Source organism: Astatotilapia calliptera, chromosome 2, assembly GCF_900246225.1.
Source record: "Astatotilapia calliptera chromosome 2, fAstCal1.2, whole genome shotgun sequence".
NCBI lineage: Eukaryota > Metazoa > Chordata > Actinopteri > Cichliformes > Cichlidae > Astatotilapia > Astatotilapia calliptera.
Window position 1 is genome coordinate 1,024,849 of NC_039303.1, and position 22,710 is coordinate 1,047,558.

At 40.6% G+C, this 22,710-nt stretch overlaps 1 protein-coding gene across 2 annotated transcripts in view; it reads left to right on the forward strand.

The window, feature by feature from the left end:
• The window catches only part of LOC113030020 (alpha-1,3-mannosyl-glycoprotein 4-beta-N-acetylglucosaminyltransferase B), a 35,259-nt gene extending 15,250 nt beyond the window's left edge, over positions 1 to 20,009 (forward strand). For both annotated transcript variants that reach the window (XM_026181054.1, XM_026181063.1), the window contains exons 11-15: positions 6,151 to 6,344; positions 9,827 to 9,905; positions 16,717 to 16,783; positions 17,575 to 17,687; positions 19,700 to 20,009. In XM_026181054.1, the coding sequence (XP_026036839.1) occupies positions 6,151 to 6,344; positions 9,827 to 9,905; positions 16,717 to 16,783; positions 17,575 to 17,687; positions 19,700 to 19,717 (471 nt within the window). In that variant the 3' untranslated portion in view covers positions 19,718 to 20,009. The remainder of the gene's footprint in view (positions 1 to 6,150; positions 6,345 to 9,826; positions 9,906 to 16,716; positions 16,784 to 17,574; positions 17,688 to 19,699) is intronic.
• The last annotated feature ends 2,701 nt before the right edge of the window (positions 20,010 to 22,710 follow it).

Genomic DNA, 22,710 nt, shown 5'->3' on the forward strand with positions numbered 1-22,710 from the left:
TGTTTTGTGTTCAGGTCTCCATATCAAGGATATGTAAAATAAAGATCATTTTTAAAGTAAAAGGACCACTTCTGAGCTGTGTCTTTCTTGGCCGTAAAGAATACAAAAGAACCGGATTTAATAGTTCAAATTCAAATTCAAATTTTATTTGTCACATACACAGTCATACACAGTACGATATGCAGTGAAATGCTTGGACAACTGCTCGTGACCTAAAGAAGAAAAAAAAAAGTTCCTTTGACTCCCAGGAAACGTGTTTCATGATGGATATGAAGGTTTATCTGTCAGAGCCATTGGGGATATTTGGTGAAAACAAAACGCAGTGCATCCACATGTATTCCTCATACCATCTGTGAAGCCACCAAGTTGACCATGAACTCCTCCCTATACCAAAGTCTATTCCAATTGAATGTAAGGCCAGATGTAAAGATAACACCTGGGCTAATTTGGGTAATGCAACAGGACAACGGCACCAAGCACAGAAACAAACTGAAGGGCTGAAAAAGAAAAGATTCAGGGTGTTGGAATCAGTGTTGGTCAAGTTACTTGAAAAAAGTAATCAGTAACTAATTACTGATTACTTCCCCAAAAAAGTAATCCCGTTACTTTACTGATTACTTATTTTCAAAAGTAATTAATTACTTAGTTACTTTTTAAAAACACGATTTACAACCTGAAGAGGTGATAAAGTGATAGATCTTTCAGCCCAGTTCTACTTTTTCTGCATAATCCATCATACAAAATGTAATCAAATGGAAAAGTCTCTTTTTTTAAAACTTGTTTTATTAGTTTTAATCTTTTAACTTTATGCATCAAGCAAAGATTTAATTATATGCAACATTCTCTGACTGGAAGAAATTAGTTTAACATTTAAACCTATTTTCTGCACATTCCAGCACATAAAATAAAATATTTTTTGTGTTTACACTCAGTCTTTCAAATAGATGCAAGTAAAACACAGCAGAAAATAAATAAAGTCAAAGACTCAGCGGTCCTGTTGCTCTATTTTCATCTGTAAAGCAGGAGTGCGGTAGGCGGAGGTTTACCCTGGTGCAGGTGTGCTGCGGTCAGTGGAAGAATCCGTGAGTTTCTCTGTGAGTTTCCCATTACGTCGTAGCTACTCGGTGCTTGTTGGAAGTTTAGGGTTTTTTCACGGTTCGGTTCGGTTCGATACTTTGGTGTCACGGTTCGATATTTTTTCGATACAAAAAAAATGTTCATGCATTTTTTATTTGTCATTTATTAAAATTATAAATATACATTTTAACTCAAAAGTACAGTTTTTAAATTTAACCCTAACCCTTGTGCGTGTTTTTTATTTTGACAGCGAATGCACACCTGCGGACCACTTATGTGCAGCCCTGGTTATTTAGCTCATCATATTGCAGCCACAGAAATTCTTTTGTCCATGAAACCATAAAGCTGCACTTTCTTTTTGCCTTATAGTCTGATTTGTCATAACTTCTCCGTTTTGTGGTAAGCTTTTCTTTGGCTGTCACTTCTTCACCCTGACCTGTCTTATTTGGCTCAGCAGAACTGAAATGCTTTTACACGCTCACTCACATAAGCTCAGCGATTGTCTGCGCGATCAACCTCTCACATGTTTAAGCTTGCTGCGGGAGATTTCACTTGTCATGTTTGCATAGTAAGCTAACGATTAATAAGATGATGTCAGAGGAATTGGTGCGCAAATTATCATCACTCACAGATCAGTGCTGTCGCTCTCTATACACAGTTCGCACGATTGCAAAGTGAAAGCAAATAAACAAGCGCAAATTCAAACACGACTTCAATATGTCACATATTGACAGTGGCTCACCGATGCCAATGACATAATTACCCAGCTACATTTCCGAAAGAATGCAAAAGCATTGACATATATTTTTCCTACAATAGCCCGACGGGCAGGGAAGAGATAGATTTTGGTAGCCGACTGAAAAAATCGCTAGCTCCGGGACGTCGGGCTAGCGATATTGCAAGCCCTGTATCTGATTGAGGAATCACTCATCTTTGGAAAAGAGAGTTTATTACAGAGAAATGTCTCTTTCCAAAATAAAAGCTATACTATCCGCTTCTTCTGGGCTATATTCTCAGCAGCATAAGGAGAATCCTGTGCTAACGGCTGTCTAAATGACTCGGGTAAAGTTTGTAGCATGCGTGCTTGTTGTTTTTGTCTGCTTCCACTTGTCTTTGCACTAGGATGATGTCGGCGTAAATGTGCAGTCATATTCGTTGTGTTCCCACTAGTGCTTTCAGGTTAATCTCGTTGAAATGACCTTAACGCCACAACACGGCAAATCTCCGTTAACGAGCTACCGCCGATCGCTCCGTGCATGGGGCTAGACGGCCAACACGTTAACGAGCTAACTGCGCTAACACACTAGTTCACACCAATGTAATTGAGCATTGCATGGCACATCCAACATACTGTTTTACTTTAGTCCATGACTCGCTTACCTTCAGGGTCATACGTCACATGAAAACCAAAATAATTCCAAACGCCAGATCTGAATGAGGTTCAATTTGCCTGTTACAAGGAGAGCTTAACTTCTGTCTCGCTAGCTTGCCCTGCGCTCTTCCTTCTGACGATGCTGTCTGTGTTGAGCGCTCAGTGAATCTGCATTCGACTACTCCGCCTAGGCTCGACAGTGCAGCCTAGGCGGAGTAGTCGAATGCAGATTCACTGAGCGCTCAACACAGACAGCATCGTCAGAAGGAAAGTTGATAAAATAAATTACAAATGTTGTATTGTTCGATACATATGCGTACCGAACCGAAAGCACTGTATCGAACGGTTCAATATCGATACGAATATCGTTGCACCCCTTTTATATATATATATATATATATATATATATATATATATATATATATATATATATATATATATATATATATATATATATATATATATATATATATATATATATATATATATGAAGGTAACGGTGGTCCCCGTGGTAATCGGAGCACTAGGTGCGGTGACTCCCAAGCTAGGCGAGTGGCTCCAGCAGATCCCGGGAAAAACATCGGAGATCTCTGTCCAGAAGAGCGCAGTCCTGGGAACAGCTAAGATACTGCGCAGGACCCTCAAGCTCCCAGGCCTCTGGTAGAGGACCCGAGCTTGAAGGATAAACCGCCCGCAGGGGCGTGCTGGGTGTTTTTTTTATTTATATATATATATATATATATATATATATATATATATATACACACACACACACACACACACACACACACACACACATATATATATATATATATATATATATATATATATATATATATACACACACACACACACACACACACACACACACACACACACACACACACACACACACACATATATATATATATATATATATATATATATATATATATATATATATATACACACACACACACACACACACACACACACATATATATATATATATATATATATATATATATATATATATATATATATATATATATATATACACACACACACACACACACACACACACACACACACACACACACACACACACACACACACATATATATATATATATATATACACACACACACACACACACACACACACACACACACACACACACACACACACACATATATATATATATATATATATATATATATATATATATATATATAAAGCTGAATGCAGCTTCTCCGTGTCTGGTTCTGACTCTGGGAACTGATAAAAGACTGGATCCAGATGACCTGAGGGATCTGGAAGGTTCATACTGGGTCAGGAGGTCATTGATGTATTTTGGTCCTAAACCATTCAGAGCTTTATAGGCCAGCATCAGAACTTTAAAGTCTATCCTCTGACGGACAGGCAGCCAGTGTAAGGACCTCAGAGCTGGACTGATGTGGTCCACTTTTTTGGTCTTAGTGAGGACTCGAGCAGCAGAGTTCTGAATGAGCTGTAGTTGTCTGACTGATTTTTTAGGTAGACCTGTAAAGATGCTGTTACAGTAATCAAGCCTACTAAAGATGAATGCATGGACTAGTTTTTCCAGGTCCTGTTGAGACATCAGATCTTTTATCCTTGATATATTCTTGAGGTGATAGTAAGCTGACTTTGTTATTGTCTTAATGTGTTTTTCTAAGTTTAGGTCTGCATCCATCACTACACCCAAATTTCTCGCCTGGTTTGTGGTTTTTAGATGTATAGATTGAAGTTCTCTGGTGACCTGTAATCGTTTTTCTTTGGCGCCAAAGACTATTACCTCAGTTTTGTTTTTGTTTAGCTGGAGAAAATTGTGGCACAACCAGTCATTGATTTCCTCAATGCATTTACCAAGAGCCTGTACAGGGCCTCGGTCTCCTGGTGACATTGTGATATATATTTGTGTGTCATCTGCATAGCTGTGATAGTTTATTTTGTTGTTGTTTATAATCTGTGCCAGTGGGAGCATGTAGATGTTAAACAGAAGGGGTCCCAAGATGGAACCTTGGGGAACTCCACATGTGATACTTGTCTGCTCAGATGTGAAGTTACCTATTGATACAAAGTATTTCCTGTTTTCTACGTATGTTTTGAACCAGTTTAGTACAGTTCCTGAAAGACCTGCCCAGTTCTCCAGTCGTTTGAGTAATATGTTGTGGTCAACTGTATCAAATGCTGCACTGAGATCCAGTAAAACTAGGACTGACATTTTTCCACTGTCTGTATTCAGACATATGTCATTAAACACTTTGGTCAGAGCGGTTTCAGTGCTGTGGTTCTGTCTAAAACCTGACTGGAAGGCATCGTAGCAATTATTCTGTTTTAAGAAGTAACTGAGCTGTTGAGAAACTGCTTTTTCAATGGTCTTACTTAAAAACGGGAGATTTGAGATCGGCCTGTAGTTGTTCATTTGTGTCTTGTCAAGATTGTCCTTTTTCAGTATAGGTTTGATTACAGCAGTTTTTAGTGGTTCTGGAAACACACCTGATAATAAAGAAAAGTTGACGATCTGTAACAGGTCTGACTCTAAAGTCTTTGAGACCTTTTTGAAAAAACTTGTTGGCAGGACATCTAAACAGCAGGAGGAGGAGTTCAGTTGACCTAAGATGTCCTCCAGGTCTTTGCTGTTAATAGGTTGAAACTGTTTCATGGTGTTTAAACAGTTTTTTGGTGGACACAGTACATATCCTGGATCTGCTGTTGATGTACCAATTGCTTGTCTAATTTTTTGGATTTTTTCAGTGAAGAATTTGGCAAAGTCATTGCAGGCCATGGTCGAATGAAGTTCAGCTGCCACTGACACAGGAGGGTTTGTTAGCCTGTCAACTGTAGAAAATAAGACCCGAGCATTATGGCTGTTTTTAGTGATGATGTCAGAGAAGTAGGACCTCCTTGCACTCCTCAGTTGTAAATTATAATTGTGAAGTTTCTCTTTATAGATGTCATAATGAACCTGGAGGTTTGTTTTTCTCCATCTGCGCTCAGCTTTCCTACACTCTCTTTTTTCATTTTTCACCAGTGTGGAGTTTCTCCATGTAGACTTTTTCCTTCCAGAGATAACCTTCACCTTAATGGGAGCAATAGTGTCCATTACATTTAACATGTTAGCATTGAAGCTATTGACGAGCTCATTGACTGACCCTCTGGGCAGGTCAGGTGTTAATGGGAAGACCTGGTTAAAAATTGCACTACTGTGTTCAGTTATACACCGTTTTGTGATCACTGTTGTTGATATATTTGTGTGGGCTGAGATTTTACTTTCAAAGAAAACACAGTAATGATCAGACAGGCCCACATCAGACACAGTAACCTTTGAAATGCTCAGGCCTTTGGAGATCAGTAGGTCAAGAGTGTGTCCTCTATTATGTGTGGCCTCTGTTACATGCTGAGTCAGCCCAAAGTTGCCCAGAGTGTTACTCAGGTCTTTAGTCCCTTTGTCCTGAGGGTTGTCCACATGAATGTTAAAATCCCCAGCAATAATTACACAGTCAAAATCAACACAGATCACAGACAGCAGTTCACTGAGGTCATTAAAAAAGTCTGTGCAGTATTTGGGAGGCCTGTAAACATTAAGAAACACAACTTTGGATGGGGCCTTCAGCGGCCTTCTGTTAAGTGTTCTCGCCTGTGGATGTGCTGTGGTATGTGCAAAGATATTTTTCTCTTCTTTCTCTTATCCACTTCAGGACAAAGACTTTGGGAAGCAGACGCTGTACAAGGCTCACAATAACCCACCTGCAGAGGTGAGCAGCACTTTGAAACACTACCAGACGCACAGTTTGAAAAGTGCTTACGAAGGACGAGATTTCTTCTGGGCAATAACTCCCCTCCAGGGTGACTACATCCTCTTCAACTTCTCCCAGCCAGTCTACACTTCTGGGTTAGTTTGTTTAGTTATTTTCCATACATTCCGTAAATTTTGCAAATGAATGTTTTCTATTTAAAAAAAAAAAAAAAGAAGAAAAGAAGAGGACAAAAACACAAATGATGGTGACCCAGTCTGCACATTAAACTGCTTTACAAACTGCTTTCATTCATACACACGCATGAAACAAGCAGCAGCTAGAGGATGACAAGGTACAGCACAAATGCTGCGGCAAGGCAGAGCTAGGATGTTGGGTCAGGGGGAAATGTCATTATCACCACCCTCAGAGATTGGGTACCAAGCCCTAATAGCAACTGGTGCGTCGAAGGTGTTGAATGTGAGAGCAGCTGACCCGAAAGTGAAGGTCATGGCTAAGCTGGAAAACATGAAGTACCCTCTGAAAGTCTACTAGACGATGTGAATGCAGCATTAGAAACAATCCCTACTGTGACCATTACTGAAACTGACTGATGTACACCACAGCAACAGTGATCATCAGTGTTGGGAAGGTTACTTTTAAAATGTATTCCACTACAGATTACAGATTACATGCCCCAAAATGTATTCTGTAACGTATTCCGTTACGTTACTCAGTGACAGTAACGTATTCTGAATACTTTGGATTACTTAATATATTATCTTGCTTTTTACAACTACATGAATGTACTATTGCTGTGTGATTTATTACTTTTACTGAAGGTTACTCTCCATATCAATACCAACTAGATTTTTAAATCTGAATATATTTGCAGCGATCTCGTATAGAAAACGATTCCTCGCGTATATAAAACAGGTCCGCGGCTCCAAACCGTAGTAAAGGGACCTCTGGCTAATACGTCGGGCTCGTAGCCGAAAACTAGCTTTACTTTGTTGTCTGGGTCAAGTTTTAGAAAGAGGCGTTGAAAGGCTGCTCCAATGGAGCTTATTGTTTCAGAGGAAAACACGAACACAGCGTACAGTCGAGTCTTAATAGCTTACTTACAGCTGGGCTCGTCAGGCACTCTTCTTGGCTGCAGTGGTTATTATTATATTTACTTGCTTCCAGCTCCCGTTTCTGCTCGGTGACAGCTCGTACTTTTCCTTTTTCTCCCTCCTTCGCTCACAGACACATAACGGGTAGGGCAGTCCATTCTCCCTGCAGCACGGACTACACTGCCCATCAGGCTGCATGCTTTAGGCCGATGCCTGTAACACTCTGCCTTCATATTAAATCATTTTTGTGAATAATTCTTTAACATATTTCTTCACGTCATTATGCTTCTGCAAGCAGTGGTGACATGGGCGGCGAGATTGAGTCACAGACATTAGAGCCTCTTAATGCGTGTTTTGTTTGGGGCGTGGAAACCAAAAATAGAGAGGGCATAGCCGAACATATGAAACAGGAAAAGACCGCCGTGTAATCCCTTTATTTCAGCAAAGTAACTGTATTCTGAATACCACCTTTTTAAATGGTAACTGTAACGAAATACAGTTACTCATAGTTTGTATTTTAAATACGTAACGGCGGTACATGTATTCCATTACTCCCCAATACTGGTGATCATTCAGATGCTTGACAATAAGATGAACAACGGCTACAAGGAGCCGTACCCTCCATGGAAAACTGGAAATCAAGGCTGCATGGAGGGAGGTTAGTCAACTATCAGAATGGCAGAAAGGATTAATGAAGATTGTAGTGGCAGATTGTTGTACAACAAACTGCCACTACCTGAGGCCTTAGAGACAGTCAAACAAAGACTCAAAGCCTTGGCTAACTGCTTGAACAAGACCGATAGGACCCAGGAGAATAAACCAGCCCTGCCCCACTGAACTATCCAAGCTGTACTCTCAGTAGTAGGGAAGCAATGTGAGAACAACCCCATAGAGTCTGGAGACAGAGCAATACTGGAAGAACATATAGGAGAAGGACACAACGTATAACAACAATCCTTATTGACTAGTGGATCTAAGAATAGACCACAGCAACCTCCCTAAACAGGACCAACCATCACAATGGCAGAAATCCAAGAAAAGGTTTCCACTATAAAGAGTTGGACAGCAGCACACCCTGACATGATTCACTCCTGCTGGCTAAAGAAGCTAACTGCACTCAGTGAATGTCTAGCAGCACAAAGGAACCAGCTGCTACCGGATGAGATGCACCCAAAATTAAGGCCGGACCGCCCTTATCCCCAAGAAACCCAGGAGTACATCAGGAAGATGGCCACAACCAACCACGTGCTTGGTGAGAAACCAGAGAAAGAAGAGGAGCAAGGAGAAGAACCATAATGGACCAGGTAGAGGAAGTGTCTGACAGCACAGAGGCTGGGATCTATCACACCAGGCAAGACCCCAGGTGCAAGCTGGTGCAAGATGCTAGCATACATGGAACGCCATAACCAAGCGGCTGCCATAGTATACCGAAACATCGGTATACTATCACCCGCTAGGGTGATTGAAAATGACCGAGCTAAGATTCTGTGGAACATGTACAGACAAACGGTGATGGCTAACCAACCGGGCTTTCAAAACATGAGATTTAAAATGTGTAACTAACAGATATCAGGAAGAAGGAATATGGGTGGCTCAAGAAGTCCCAATGATTGAGAGAAGAGCGAGAGAAGATGTGGAAGGTGAACGCATTAGTAGTCCCCGTGGTAATTGGAGTACTCAGGGCAGTGACGCCCAAACTGGGCGAGTGGCTCCAGAAGAGCGCAGTCTTAAGTACATCAAAGATACTGCACAGGAAAAAGATACTCAGATAGTAATCTGAGAATCTTTTTAAAAAACGCTAGCACTCATATTCTCTACCAAATTTGATAAGAACTGATTATTTAATGTGTGATGTATTTCCTAAGAATGTTTAAATCTCCTTGTGCTACTAAGTAAAGAGAAACTGGAGCATCAGAGTCAGTATGTCACTCGTTTTGTGAAACCTGTGCTGTTATGGTCGAACAAAAATCGATGATTGGTTGCAGCACGTCTTTCTGGAAAGTCAACATTCTAACTGTATGAGCTTCATGACTTTTCCTGTACAGTACATGTGCCAGACTGTGATCCTGTGCTGACAGGACTGTCTGGTAGTCACACAGCTGTTTGCTTGGTTCCAAAGAATGACTTCCCTCCATAATATGAACCAACTACAAAAATGCATCAAGACGAAAACTAGAAAAATGACAGTTTCTTTGTTCAATTTTAAATATTTTCCTCCTGTCAAGTGATGCTGTAGCAGTTTAAAACATCTTTGCACAGGTTTCAGTTATTATTCAGAATCATTTCTGTATGTTAGAGCAGTAAAGTTTAAAGTGATAGGTTGAAGTTTGTTGGGGGTTTTTTTTTTTCATTGCACAAATGAACATGAACGCCAGTTTAAAGGAAAATGTAATTTAGAAATGAAACTGATATGACGTGATAATAATGCTGCGTGCAGTATTTGAGCCCAGGAGCATCTTTGTGTGTAGATGTTACCAGTTTGGTGTATTTATATTCCACCTGTGCTCTTTTCTTTAACAATGCAGGTACCTGTTTCGCAGTGGAAATATCGAGACCAATGGAGATAAATTCTTCAATACAACGGTGGAAGTACTGCCTAGCAGTGTGAGTAACGTGTGTAAGATAAGATAAGATAGAACTTTATTAATCCCTCGGGTGGGTTCCTCTGGGAAATTCGGTTTCCAAAAGCACAACACTGACAGAAGTTACAGTTACAGAATATTATATATATATATATACACACACACACACACACACACACACACACACACACACACACACACACACACACACACACACACACATATATAAATAAAATATACGAAGGGGATAAATAGAATAAATAGGAATAAAAATAAAAATACAAGTGAATTGCACATTTCAAGTATTGAGTCTATTGCACTGTTGACTATTTACAAAAGTATTGCACAAGGTATTGTACAGTGAGGTGAAGAGGCACTACAGCTTAGTTGTTCCCTTAGTTGTGTGTGCGTGTGCTTATTTTCTGGGCGTGTATTCTTTAGTTCTAATGTTGCGGTTGAGTGGGTCTTGGTTTTCATCTCGGGTGTTGATGAAAAGAGTAGCAAGGCAACAAGAAACATCTACCACAACAAGCTATCTGCTATCAGCCTGCTGCCTCTATTTAGCCGTGTGTGTGTGTGTGTGTGTGTGTGTGTGTGTGTGTGTGTGTGTGTGTGTGTGTGTGTGTGTGTGTGTGTGTGTGTGTGTGTGTGTGTGTGTGTGTGTGTGTGTGTGTGTGTGTCACGCTGAAGGGGAAAAGTGGTCAGGCCAGCGGTGGCCTTTGAGTAAAGTTAGACAGACATGGAATCCCTGTGTGGAAGATAAGAGGGAAACCTCATCGTTTAGTTCCAGGTCCACAAGCTTTTCAGTTCACAATAACAACAAACAAACAAAGGATTGGAACAAGATTTCTGTTTTTATTTTTTATTATGAAATATCCAGTGCTAGATGTGGTTCCTTAAAGGCCAGGACAGTTGATTCTGCTCATCTGCACACAGCAGTGTCAGTGGGAGAAACGTTTCATCTCATCCAAGTGACTCAAGTCAAGTCATCTTTATTTATAGAGCACATTTAAAAGACATCAAGTGTCGGCCAAAGTGCTGAACAGAGGGATAATGTGATAAAAAGAATTAAAATAGATAAGATGGAAACTATCACCACTCACAACAAGTTTTTCAGTCGCAGTCACGCACAGACAAATCCCACAGTTGTGCAACTGATCACAACCATAAAACAGCCGTTTCAAACAATAACGCTGCAGATGTGGAAGCAAAGTAATTGTGGATGTCTGATCAGGCCTCATAGCACAGAGTGTACCCGGGGAAATTACACCAAGTCTCTATAGTTTGTCTAAGATACACAGCATAAGCAGCTGAGGCCTTTAAACTTCTCATAAGTGATCGTGATTGACTGCGAGGGCTAGTTTCTTTTTGCCATTATGTATTTTAACAGAATGACATCACTAGTTCCCAGAGTCCGTGTCTGTTCCCAGATCAGCTAAATAGAACTTTTGACTCAAACAGTAAAATGATCAAATGTGGACTATCCAGTATTATGTTACTCTTTTCTAAGTTAATAACTGATTTAATAATTGATCAAAATACAGATTTATTTTGTTTTCCTTCAAAAACCTGGCTGCAGCTGGATGAATTTGTCTAAATGAATAACCCTCCCAGAGTTCTGCTAAACCGCTATCTGGGTCCTCACAGCACAGGCTGAGGACGAGTGGCAGCAAATTTTTACTCAAAGAATTATCAAGAAATCCAAATAATTTGACAGATTCATGATTCATTTGAAAGCCTCACTCTTGGCCTTGTTACCCTCTAACACATGAAGAAGTTGGGTTTGTTTCTGTCTGATTTCTTAGACTTTTTACCTGAATTGTTGCTCATAACATTCACGTGGATGCGCCAAATGACAACCCCTACACTGCATTGTTACTCTTTGCTAAATATGAATGAACTGACTGACTGTTTTGATCACACACGACATAGAAACTGACCAATAACCCAAATCTGTCTGGACAGTAACGTTCATTTTACAATAATGGACTGCACAGTTTCAGTACACTCTTCTTCTTTTTTTTTAGGAAAGTGCTGTAAGGCAAGGCAAGTTTATTTATATAGCACAATTCAACAACAAGGTGATTCAAAGTTCTTTACAGAGACATTAAAAAACAATAAAAAGCATGGTAATAATTTTTTTTAAAGGTGCTTCCTTCTTATCTTCTTCAGTGGAAGAATATGCCACAATAATGTAGAGCAGCTATGTAAATGTTATTCTCAGAAGTCAAATATCTCGTGTTACATCCTCACTGCATACGTTGCAGAAAACTGTGGCTCCTCTGAAAAAAGCTTGAAATCAGAGGTTTGATCCCCTGATGTAAGACAGATAACTTGAAAACTGGAGAGGAAATGACATTGCACTCATTTAAAAGAACTTTGTTTTGCACGGAAGGATAGTTTGCAGCTCTACAAAAACCCTTCCACAGACTAGGTCATTTTACTACTGGCTACTGATGTAGTAAAATGAGATAACCCCAGGCTTCTTTCAGCACTGTTGCCAGGCTGACAGTCAGGGCCAAGTCTTCCTTTTTTACCTGTTTTATCTGAACTAATAATGAATTTCACCACAAATAAAATGTTCCAGTCACAAAGAAAAAAAACATGTACATTTTATTGCATATGTATACATTTTATTTTTGCGGGTCATACCCAGATGTATTGAGCTATGAAGCTGGATGACACCAATTTAAAGCAGCAGTCCCCAACAACCAGGGCACCGGTACCGGTCTGTGAGCCGTTTGGTACCGGGCCGGGAGAGTTGGGCTCAGGTGTGAAATTTATGGTTAACTCTGTTTCCCGGGGTCTTTTCCCGTGGTGTAGCTGTGTGTCTTATTTTGAAAGAAATATTTACACGTTACCATAGTGACCAGAGAGCGTTAAGGGGCAGAGAGGAGGATGTTACTCTGTGTTGTCTGCGAATTTCAGGAGGGCGCTGCTAACAAAGTTACACGATTACACAGTGAATTCACGTTTGCTATTATTATATTTACAAAATACAGTTTTTGTCTTTGTCCTATCAAAGACAGCTTAAAGGTGAAAATACCGTCTGATATTAAACCGACACGTGGCGCAAAAAACGTTGGACTGCTGATTCAAAGTCATGTCTTAAAGACATAAAAGGCTGGCTGACTTCTAATTTCTTACTTCTGATCTCAGACAAAACTGAGATTATGTTACTCGACCTGAAAAATCTTAGTAACATTGTTTCTAACCAGGATGGCATTAGCTTAGCCTCCAGCAACACTGAGAGAAATCTTGTCCTTCAGGGTCCAAATGAAGCAAATATGTAGCGCTGCTTTCATCCACAGAGCATCTCTAAAGTTACAGTGGGGCAAAAAAGTATTTAGTCAGCCACCGATTGTGCAAGTTCCCCCACCTAAAATGATGACAGAGGTCAGTAATTTGCACCAGAGGTACACTTCAACTGTGAGAGACAGAATGTGAAAAAAAAATCCATGAATCCACATGGTAGGATTTGTAAAGAATTTATTCGTAAATCAGGGTGGAAAATAAGTATTTGGTCAATAACAAAAATACAACTCAATACTTTGTAACATAACCTTTGTTGGCAATAACAGAGGTCAAACGTTTACTATAGGTCTTTACCAGGTTTGCACACACAGTAGCTGGTATTTTGGCCCATTCCTCCATGCAGATCTTCTCGAGAGCAGTGATGTTTTGGGGCTGTCGCCGACCAACACGGACTTTCAACTCCCGCCACAGATTTTCTATGGGGTTGAGGTCTGGAGACTGGCTAGGCCACTCCAGGACTTTCAAATGCTTCTTACGGAGCCACTCCTTTGTTGCCCGGGCGGTGTGTTTTGGATCATTGTCATGTTGGAAGACCCAGCCTCGTTTCATCTTCAAAGTTCTCACTGATGGAAGGAGGTTTTGGCTCAAAATCTCACGATACATGGCCCCATTCATTCTGTCCTTAACACGGATCAGTCGTCCTGTCCCCTTGGCAGAAAAACAGCCCCATAGCATGATGTTTCCACCCCCATGCTTCACAGTAGGTATGGTGTTCTTGGGATGCAACTCAGTATTCTTCGTCCTCCAAACACGACGAGTTGAGTTTATACCAAAAAGTTCTACTTTGGTTTCATCTGACCACATGACATTCTCCCAATCCTCTGCTGTATCATCCATGTGCTCTCTGGCAAACTTCAGACGGGCCTGGACATGCACTGGCTTCAGCAGCGGAACACGTCTGGCACTGCGGGATTTGATTCCCTGCCGTTGTAGTGTGTTACTGATGGTGACCTTTGTTACTTTGGTCCCAGCTCTCTGCAGGTCATTCACCAGGTCCCCCCGTGTGGTTCTGGGATCTTTGCTCACCGTTCTCATGATCATTTTGACCCCACGGGATGAGATCTTGCGTGGAGCCCCAGATCGAGGGAGATTATCAGTGGTCTTGTATGTCTTCCATTTTCTGATGATTGCTCCCACAGTTGATTTTTTCACACCAAGCTGCTTGCCTATTGTAGATTCACTCTTCCCAGTCTGGTGCAGGTCTACAATACTTTTCCTGGTGTCCTTCGAAAGCTCTTTGGTCTTGGCCATGGCGGAGTTTGGAGTCTGACTGTTTGAGGCTGTGGACAGGTGTCTTTTATACAGATGATGAGTTCAAACAGGTGCCATTCATACAGGTAACGAGTGGGGGACAGAAAAGCTTCTTACAGGAGACGTTACAGGTCTGTGAGAGCCAGAGATTTTCCTTGTTTGAGGTGACCAAATACTTATTTTCCACCCTGATTTACGAATAAATTCTTTACAAATCCTACCATGTGGATTCATGGATTTTTTTTTCACATTCTGTCTCTCACAGTTGAAGTGTACCTCTGGTGCAAATTACTGACCTCTGTCATCATTTTAAGTGGGGGAACTTGCACAATCGGTGGCTGACTAAATACTTTTTTGCCCCACTGTATATCCTGTCTCCGAGTGATGCCGATGCTTTGGGGCTGGACTGCTGCAGACCAGGATTAGGTTGTTCTAAAAGTTCCTGAAAAGCCTCCAGTTAATTCAAAATGCTGCAGTGGGAGCACAGAGAGAGAGTTATTTCTCTAATACCATGATGTCTTACCAGTTTGGATTTGGGAGACAGACATCCTCTCTTCTTTTAAGATTAGATTCAAAACTTTTGGATAAACCTTATAGTTGGGGCTAAATCACATGACCCTGAGCCATCTCTCATTTTGAAGTGCTATGACATCAGAGACAGATGGCACCTATGTGTGCAGTCTATTCTGATTGTATGGGTAGAGAGCTGTCGGGAATATGTCGCGCAAACCTCAGCTTAAAACTGACTAAAACTCTGCAGAAGACTGCCTGCGCGTCCTCAGTCTTCTTGTGGTGACGTCTTCTTGGCACACCTTCAGTTTGGAAACGGTACTAGTGCTTGTACTGAGTTTACACTTTCAAATGATGACATATAATCGCATGATTTCTCCCCTTATATTACTCGTTGACTCTGACTACATGTCCTGATAGGACTTCATAAAAACCTGTAAAAATGCCAAAGCAGTAAGGTAACCAAAAAGACAACACGTGTGGTCGTTACATAAATTTACAAGTTCGTAATTGTTCCATAAACATGGGCAGCATTACCAGTGTTGGGCAAGTTGCTTTGAAAAAGTAATTAATTATAGTTACTAGTTACTTCTTCAAAAAAGTAACTGAGTTAGTGAGTTAGAAGATTCTAAAAGTAATTAATTACTTGAAAAGTAACTATTGTGTTACTTTAAAAAAAAAAAAAAGTTTAGCCCTCTGGGCTCCAGGGTATAATTGGCCATTTTTAACCACTTTTCTTCCTCACGTGTCTGAATTTACAGTTATGTTTTCATTTTGACAAACTGTAGTAACACAATTGATCTACAATCAGACAAAAAATATAACTTTCTACTCGGATTTTATATTTTTTACTGTAACAACCACAAACATGTTTATTGAATCATATTTCATAACTTTAAATTTCATGTGCACAAGTTTTGCAAACAACAAAGATATTTGCAGCCATTTACCTTTTACCCTTTTTAAAAAAATAAAATAAACTATTTACAGAACAATCAGCTGTTCTTCAATAAGATGCCACACAAGTTATTTGTGCCACTCCAAATATTTCTGTCCACTATAAAGGAAACATCACAGCCTGATACCTGCAGGTCTGACAGCAGCAGGTGTGTCACTCCTGTTTCTACCTGGAGACAGCAGTCGCCTCATTGTTCTGACACACAACACAAAACTATCCACAACACTACACACTAACTACACAAGACAACACATGAACTACACACTCCAAACACGCTAAACGTCACATCTCAAAACTCTCTCTCTCTCTCTCTTCCTAAACAACCAAACATCATGTTGCCATGTCATTTCTGATTGGTCGACATGGTGCATTTTTCCACCAACACGAACGGGCTGTTTTTTGTTTAGTTTTTTATGTTTTGCTCATAAGCAGAGAGCGCTCGCTGCGCTGTCTTTAGACGTTAAACGTGACGAAACTATTCAGGAAAAAACACGCGTACATATTTTTTTATCATGACTCTGGTTTTACTGGCCCATCAACACAATTTAAAACCTGGTATATGTCACCTTGTTGCTTTGTCATCTTGAAGTGGTCATGTGATTGACCACGACTCTGAGGTCTGTTGTTCGTCTGTGGCACAGTTTTTAAAATATAATCATCCATGTTTGCTTCTGTGGGGAATACGTTACCCGCTGTCTCTGGAATACCACAGCTCCTGCTGATCATGCTGAACTCCAAATGATAGGCAAATGTCACTGTTGTGCCTTTTACACCTGAGATACTTGTTTTCTTCTTTTAGGTGCTGGCAAGACACAAAGTGGCCATTCCTCATTACAGGGAGTCGGGCAATGGCTTCATCATTGTTGGTAAGTGCATAAACCAAAGGAAGGGGCTCCCAGCGTCTCAAAAACGCTCATTTATCGTACATTTAGCAGCAATCACACATTATTCATCAACCATCTGTGTTAACCCTCTCAGGCTCAAATTAAGTTTTAGTTGCTAATGCACAACCAAGTCCTGCAGTGGTACTTCTGAGTAAAAAAACCTCATAAAATATGTATGTGGGGGAATCAGGTTGTTAGTTTTTAACTGTTGTAAATCTGCAACGCCTGCCTGGAGAGGGTTGAAACTAATGAAGAAGGAAAAGCATGCCAACAGGTTCCTATTAAACGCTGTATGGCCGAGGATGAAGTAGCTACTTATTATTCTAAAAGGGAAATATTATTGTACATTTAGCCGCTGCTCAGGTTGCTCTACCTGTTGTACCAGCAGCTGGTGCTTTGAACCTCTGCTGTGATGCCTGAGTGAAGCTTCCCTGTTATAAAGCGGCAGGTAATTGGCCAGTAGTTTGATGGTGTCACAGCCTTGTAGGGATCCTTCATAATCAGGACTGTTCTGCCTCTGTTAGCCAGTCCCTTTGTGGTGTTCTTGTTCTGGGAGAGTACTTCACCAAAGCTCTGAGCAGCTGTTCTTAGTTTGTTCTTATTACCATTAAACGTGTTCACAGCACTAAGTATTTCGCATGTTTGAAAAAGCTTTTGCATTATATGAGAAAAGGAAGTTACTCTGTTACCTGTGCTTTTTATAGACACCCCCCCCCCCCCCCACACACACACACACACACACACACAACCAACCTACTGCTGTGTGTTTCCAGGTGAATTTGTGAATGGATTAGCTGAAGGAAAGATTGAAGCAGCACTGCAGCCGGTCTCTGCACTGCGCCTGGTGGTCCACTCCGACTCCGATGTCTGGGCTCTGCTGAGTGAGGTCTGACCCAAATACTTGTGTTAAGTGTGTTTTTATGCACTTAAAAACAATCTCGTGTAAGAAAATAAATAAATAAAAACAGTAAAAAAAAAAGAAATGCACAAAACTAAAAGCAAGCAGCCATCAAACAAACAGTTCTTCCCTGTTCTTATGTCACATGATGTAATTTGATGTTATGAAACGTATGTGATCAAAGTATCTTGTTGGATTTCTGTCATTCAAGTTGCTGATTCTTAAGATGAACCTTTAAAACGGACTCAGTACCACTGTGGTCAGCTCACAGTAGTGCTAGTAGGCCACATGCTCTGGATGCAGCAGTTTCTCCCATCAGTGTCCCAGCCACTTCACATACGGCTGCACCCCCACTCCCACAGAGTGCACTGAAGATCATCAGGAAACAGGAGTTGTGGCAACTAGTACAAGAAAAGAGTCAATGTTGTGGTTTCATATGGGCTCAAAATGTGGTCATAAATATTTTGTACTTGTAAAAAAGATTTGTGTGTGGACTTAGAAAAAAAACCCTGCAAGTTACAAGTACGGATTTTGACCCTATTTTTCTTCCTTTCATCTGATTGGTCAATGTCATGTCAATCACAAATGTAACAATCCAATCAGAGAACAGATGGGTTTGGCTGTCAGAGGGGCGCTTTTTTGAACTGCAGGTCCTTGAAGGGTGATACAGTTTGAAGCTGGAGGATCGCTATATAAATATCCGATAGCAGCTAGGTCCCCTAACTTTCAGTAGCTGTTGAAAGGATAAAGTTGTGCTATATCAGTGGTTAGAAATACATTATTACTTTAGGATTAGTTTAACACAACGTCAGGGCTGACCCGGGACCATGGCTGTGAGTCACAGTGCGCAGCATAAAAGTCCTTTCACATCGGACGCAGGATGTGCTGCTAATGCTAACTGCTAACTAAAAGCAAAGGATCCAGAATTTGTTGCGCTGGCTGCTGGGCTCTGTGGGTTTTTGCAGCTGCTCTACCTGTACTAGATGCACCTGCTCCTTGTCTTTTCTATCTCTGACTTTATGTTCTCTACAAGAGTTTCTGGTTTTTTTGCTGGTTCTTCAAATGTTCAATAAAAACATGTATGCTAATTCATAATGGAGAAAGCTTTGTAATGAAGACTGTCATTTCCAAAACACTGCCCGCCCCCACCCCGCAGCGCTGTTGAAAAGGCTGTGGAAGTCCCTGTATTAAACACGTAGACCTGTGACACAAAAATCACCGAACTCGGACGACCACAGACTGTTTTCCTTCGTGGTGATGAAGGAAAACGCTGGGTTGGCATGTAAAAGGGCATTTATTCCCTTCAAAGACCTGCAGTTCAAAAAAAGCGCCCCTCGACAGGCAAACCCATCTGTTCTCTGATTGGATTGTTTAATTTGTGATTAACATGACATTGACCAATCAGATGAAAGGAAGAAAAATAAGGTCAAAATTCGTACTTGTAACTTGCAGGGTTTTTTTTTGGCTAAGTCCACACACAAATCTTTTTTACAAGTACAAAATATTTCTGACCACATTTTGAGCCCATAGTTTCAGACTACTTTCAGTTCCTGTTAAATCAAACAGGAATATTCATTAAAAACAGATCAGGTAGAAAACCAGGCTTGTTGTACAACCGGTCTGACCTCTAACTCTCTTCCTATGAAGTATGAGGTCAGACTGGAAAGAACAGAAATAATAGAGAAAAAAAAATTATGACGAAACGCCCTTATTGAGCTCCGCTGTTACTTTCACAACTGGGCTTGTGGTGGCATGCAGACGTTCAATCACACAGCAGCTAGTCTGACTGAAGTTATTCTGAGGTGCACCAAGTTGTTTCAACATATACCTCATGCATGCGTGCAGGTTTCCCTGCAATAACTCGGTCTGTGAAAATCTACAAAGCTCAGTTTTTCTTTGTGTTACTTGTTAACCTAAACAATAAGCCAGGAAGAGGTAGGTGGTGGCGTCAGTGGATGCTGTGTGTGGTTAACACTTTTCTTTTTCTTTCTGTCTGTCAGATACTCATTAAAGTTTGAAGACCACAGACAAGAAGGAAACTCTCACTCAGGCTGATTAGTGCGCCACCTGCTGCACAAAGACTTTGTCTACATGGACGTCCAATAAAAGGCTTACATGTGCCTAAACTGCCTGTTATGTGAATAAGGATGGATGGAAGTGTCCAAATTGGCCACAGTGGTGGCTCATATTAGCTGCTTAAATTCACTCCACCCAAACGTTTCACTGATGTAACACCAGAGCTATTCACTGAGTAAATTACTGCACTATTCTATTTTTGTTACAAATAAAGAATATCAAGTTGTCTTGTAAGGATTTCATTTCAGCTCATTTTACATGAAAAAAACGCAAAACAGGTTCTTCAAAGTCCAAAGAATCCCCTGCAGCAACAGCACTCTTTAGTTTGATGCTCAAAGATGTCAAGTTTCATCTCATCATGCATCTGATACAGGCCATTCCTATAGGCTGTCCAAGTATGGTGACACTCTATATTTTACTTGACGCAAGCAAAATCCAGCATTAAAGCATGCAGAGGATTCTGATGTAGTGTTTGTATCCACAGTCTGATGCTATATGGATGCACAGAAGGTAGCAGCTGCATCAGTTCCCTGAGAGCTAGACACACACTGTAGTTTCTTCTGACTCAATGATACTAATGCACCGCTGATATAAATATAACCGAGCAAAATATTTTGACATTCACATCTGCAAAAATTTAATATTGCATTTTTTTTGTTCTTGAGCAGCAGGTCTCCAGGCTTTCTTTGGATAGTGGCGTTTGATACTGGTCACTTTCACTCTAGTCCTTTAACTGACCATCCATCCATCCATCCATCTTCATCCGCTTTGTCCGGGGCCGGGTCGCGGGGGCAGCAGCCTAAGCAACTTTTAACTGACCACTTCCAGAGAAATCTTTTGTTTGTTAAGCCACTTAGCATAAATCTATGAACCATTCAAGCATGAGAAAGGCACCAAACTCGAGATGATCCAGTGTTGTTTAGACCAGCGGTCCCCGACCTTTTTTGCGCCATGGACCGGTTTAATGTCAGACAACATTTTCACGGACCAGCCTTTAAGCTGTCGCAGATAAACACAACAAAATAAAATGATCTGACCAAGACAAAATCTGTGGTATCTTGTAAATATAATAATAAATGCAAATTCACTGTAATTGTGTAACTTTATTAGTCCTTTATTTTATTAGTCCTCCTGAAATGCGCCAACAACACTGAGAGTAGCATCCTCCTCTCTGCCCCTTAATGCTCTCTGGTCGCTATGGTAACGTGTAAATATTTCTTTCAAAATAAGACACATAGTCACAAAGCAAATATAAGGCACATGAAAATATATCGAAAAGTTATAACACACAGGAAAAGACCCAGGGAATCAAAGTTAACCATAAAAACAACTCAACTCTTACAATGCAGATGTAACACTGTAGCAAAGATACTATTTTAAATTGCATCTTTGTCATCATTTGTACATATTCTTCTTCTTCTTCTCGTTATTATATAGTTGAATATACCAAAATAGTTTCTTTCCTTTTTTTAGTTTGACCACCTTTCTGTGTTCTTATTCATACACCAGCTGTTAAATGCATAATGGATGGTATCAGGTCCTGGTGAGCACCTTTAGTTGACTCCGTGAGCGGCAAATAAAACAAAGAGATTGTTAGCTCAAGAAATATCACTTAGAAACGTCATGAAAAGATCGTAACTTTATTTAACTAAGACTTGCCAAGTCAAACTGGCAATCGAACAAAATGTAAACAGTATACAGCATGGTTAAAGAGAAGTTCATCAATCAGCGCACACAGGCTCAAATCAAAATGACACATCATGGTTTTAGCTGTGAACTCAAACAGTGCCACTAGTGTTGTTTAATCCCAACCCAAGCAGCAAGAAAGAGGAAGTGACATCACGCTGAAATGACAAAGACCAGGGGTTTGGAACTAAAGTAGCCATTCAAAGATCCACTGGAGCTGTAGCAATGGCAGCAACACTGACTCAGAATTAAAACAAGGTGTGTCAATCCCATCTTAGATCAAGCCAAGCTCCTCACTAACAAGTATCGAGAGCAGAAGACAGAATTTAATGTAAACACTTCAACATCTGTGGTGTGGAAGTTTTCTTTTTGTGTGTCAGGCCTGTGTGCAGCGCTCAGGAGCAGTAACGTCACCGGTATTTTCAAAGCATCATCTGAACTGCGACAATTGTAATCCAGTGTCAGTTCTTCGGTGATGCCTTCCTGTGTATCAGAAGATCTGCAGGAGGTGTAACACTAACCACACTGACTGGAAGCTAATCTATTATTCTTGTTTCTGCTGATTTACATCTGTGAGCACCGAATACATGAAAACACCGAGACTTTTGTCACACTCACAGAATAGCCATATAAAAGCAAACCATTATTTATTTAATGACTCCAAAACGTACATGCAGTACAGCTCACAAGACTGCTGCCCCTCGGCAGGCTTCCTAAAGGTGGAAACCTAACCACGAGTTCAGCTTGTTTGCTGATACACAAAAGGCCAGTGTAAGATTGCACTTTTGTCTTTGCTTTGTATGTGTGCAAAATGCCAAAAAACAAAGTCTGAATATATGAACATGGCACAAAAGCTGAGCTCTTACGTCTTCTGAAACTCAAAGCACTCACCGTCGCTTAAACAGGAAGCCCGTCTTACACACTGATTGGGTCTGGTTTCTTTGTTTACATCAACACATTACACAACAGGATTCTAGAAAGTCTAGTTCCAGGTATCTCACCGGTTTCCTGTTTGTGTGCCACGAGTTTGCAAACATAACTGAACTGACTAACTGTGATGTCCACAGAGTTGGTGTTACAGTTAACCAGGTGACAGCTGCTTGAATCGTATCTCATCATTTAGATATTCCAGAAGAACAAATGGGATTGACAGTGTCGTGTAGAAGTGTTCCTCCAACTTCCTGAGGTCTTTTACATATTTGTCACACTTACATGTTTCAGATCAAACAAACGTTCATATTAGACAAAG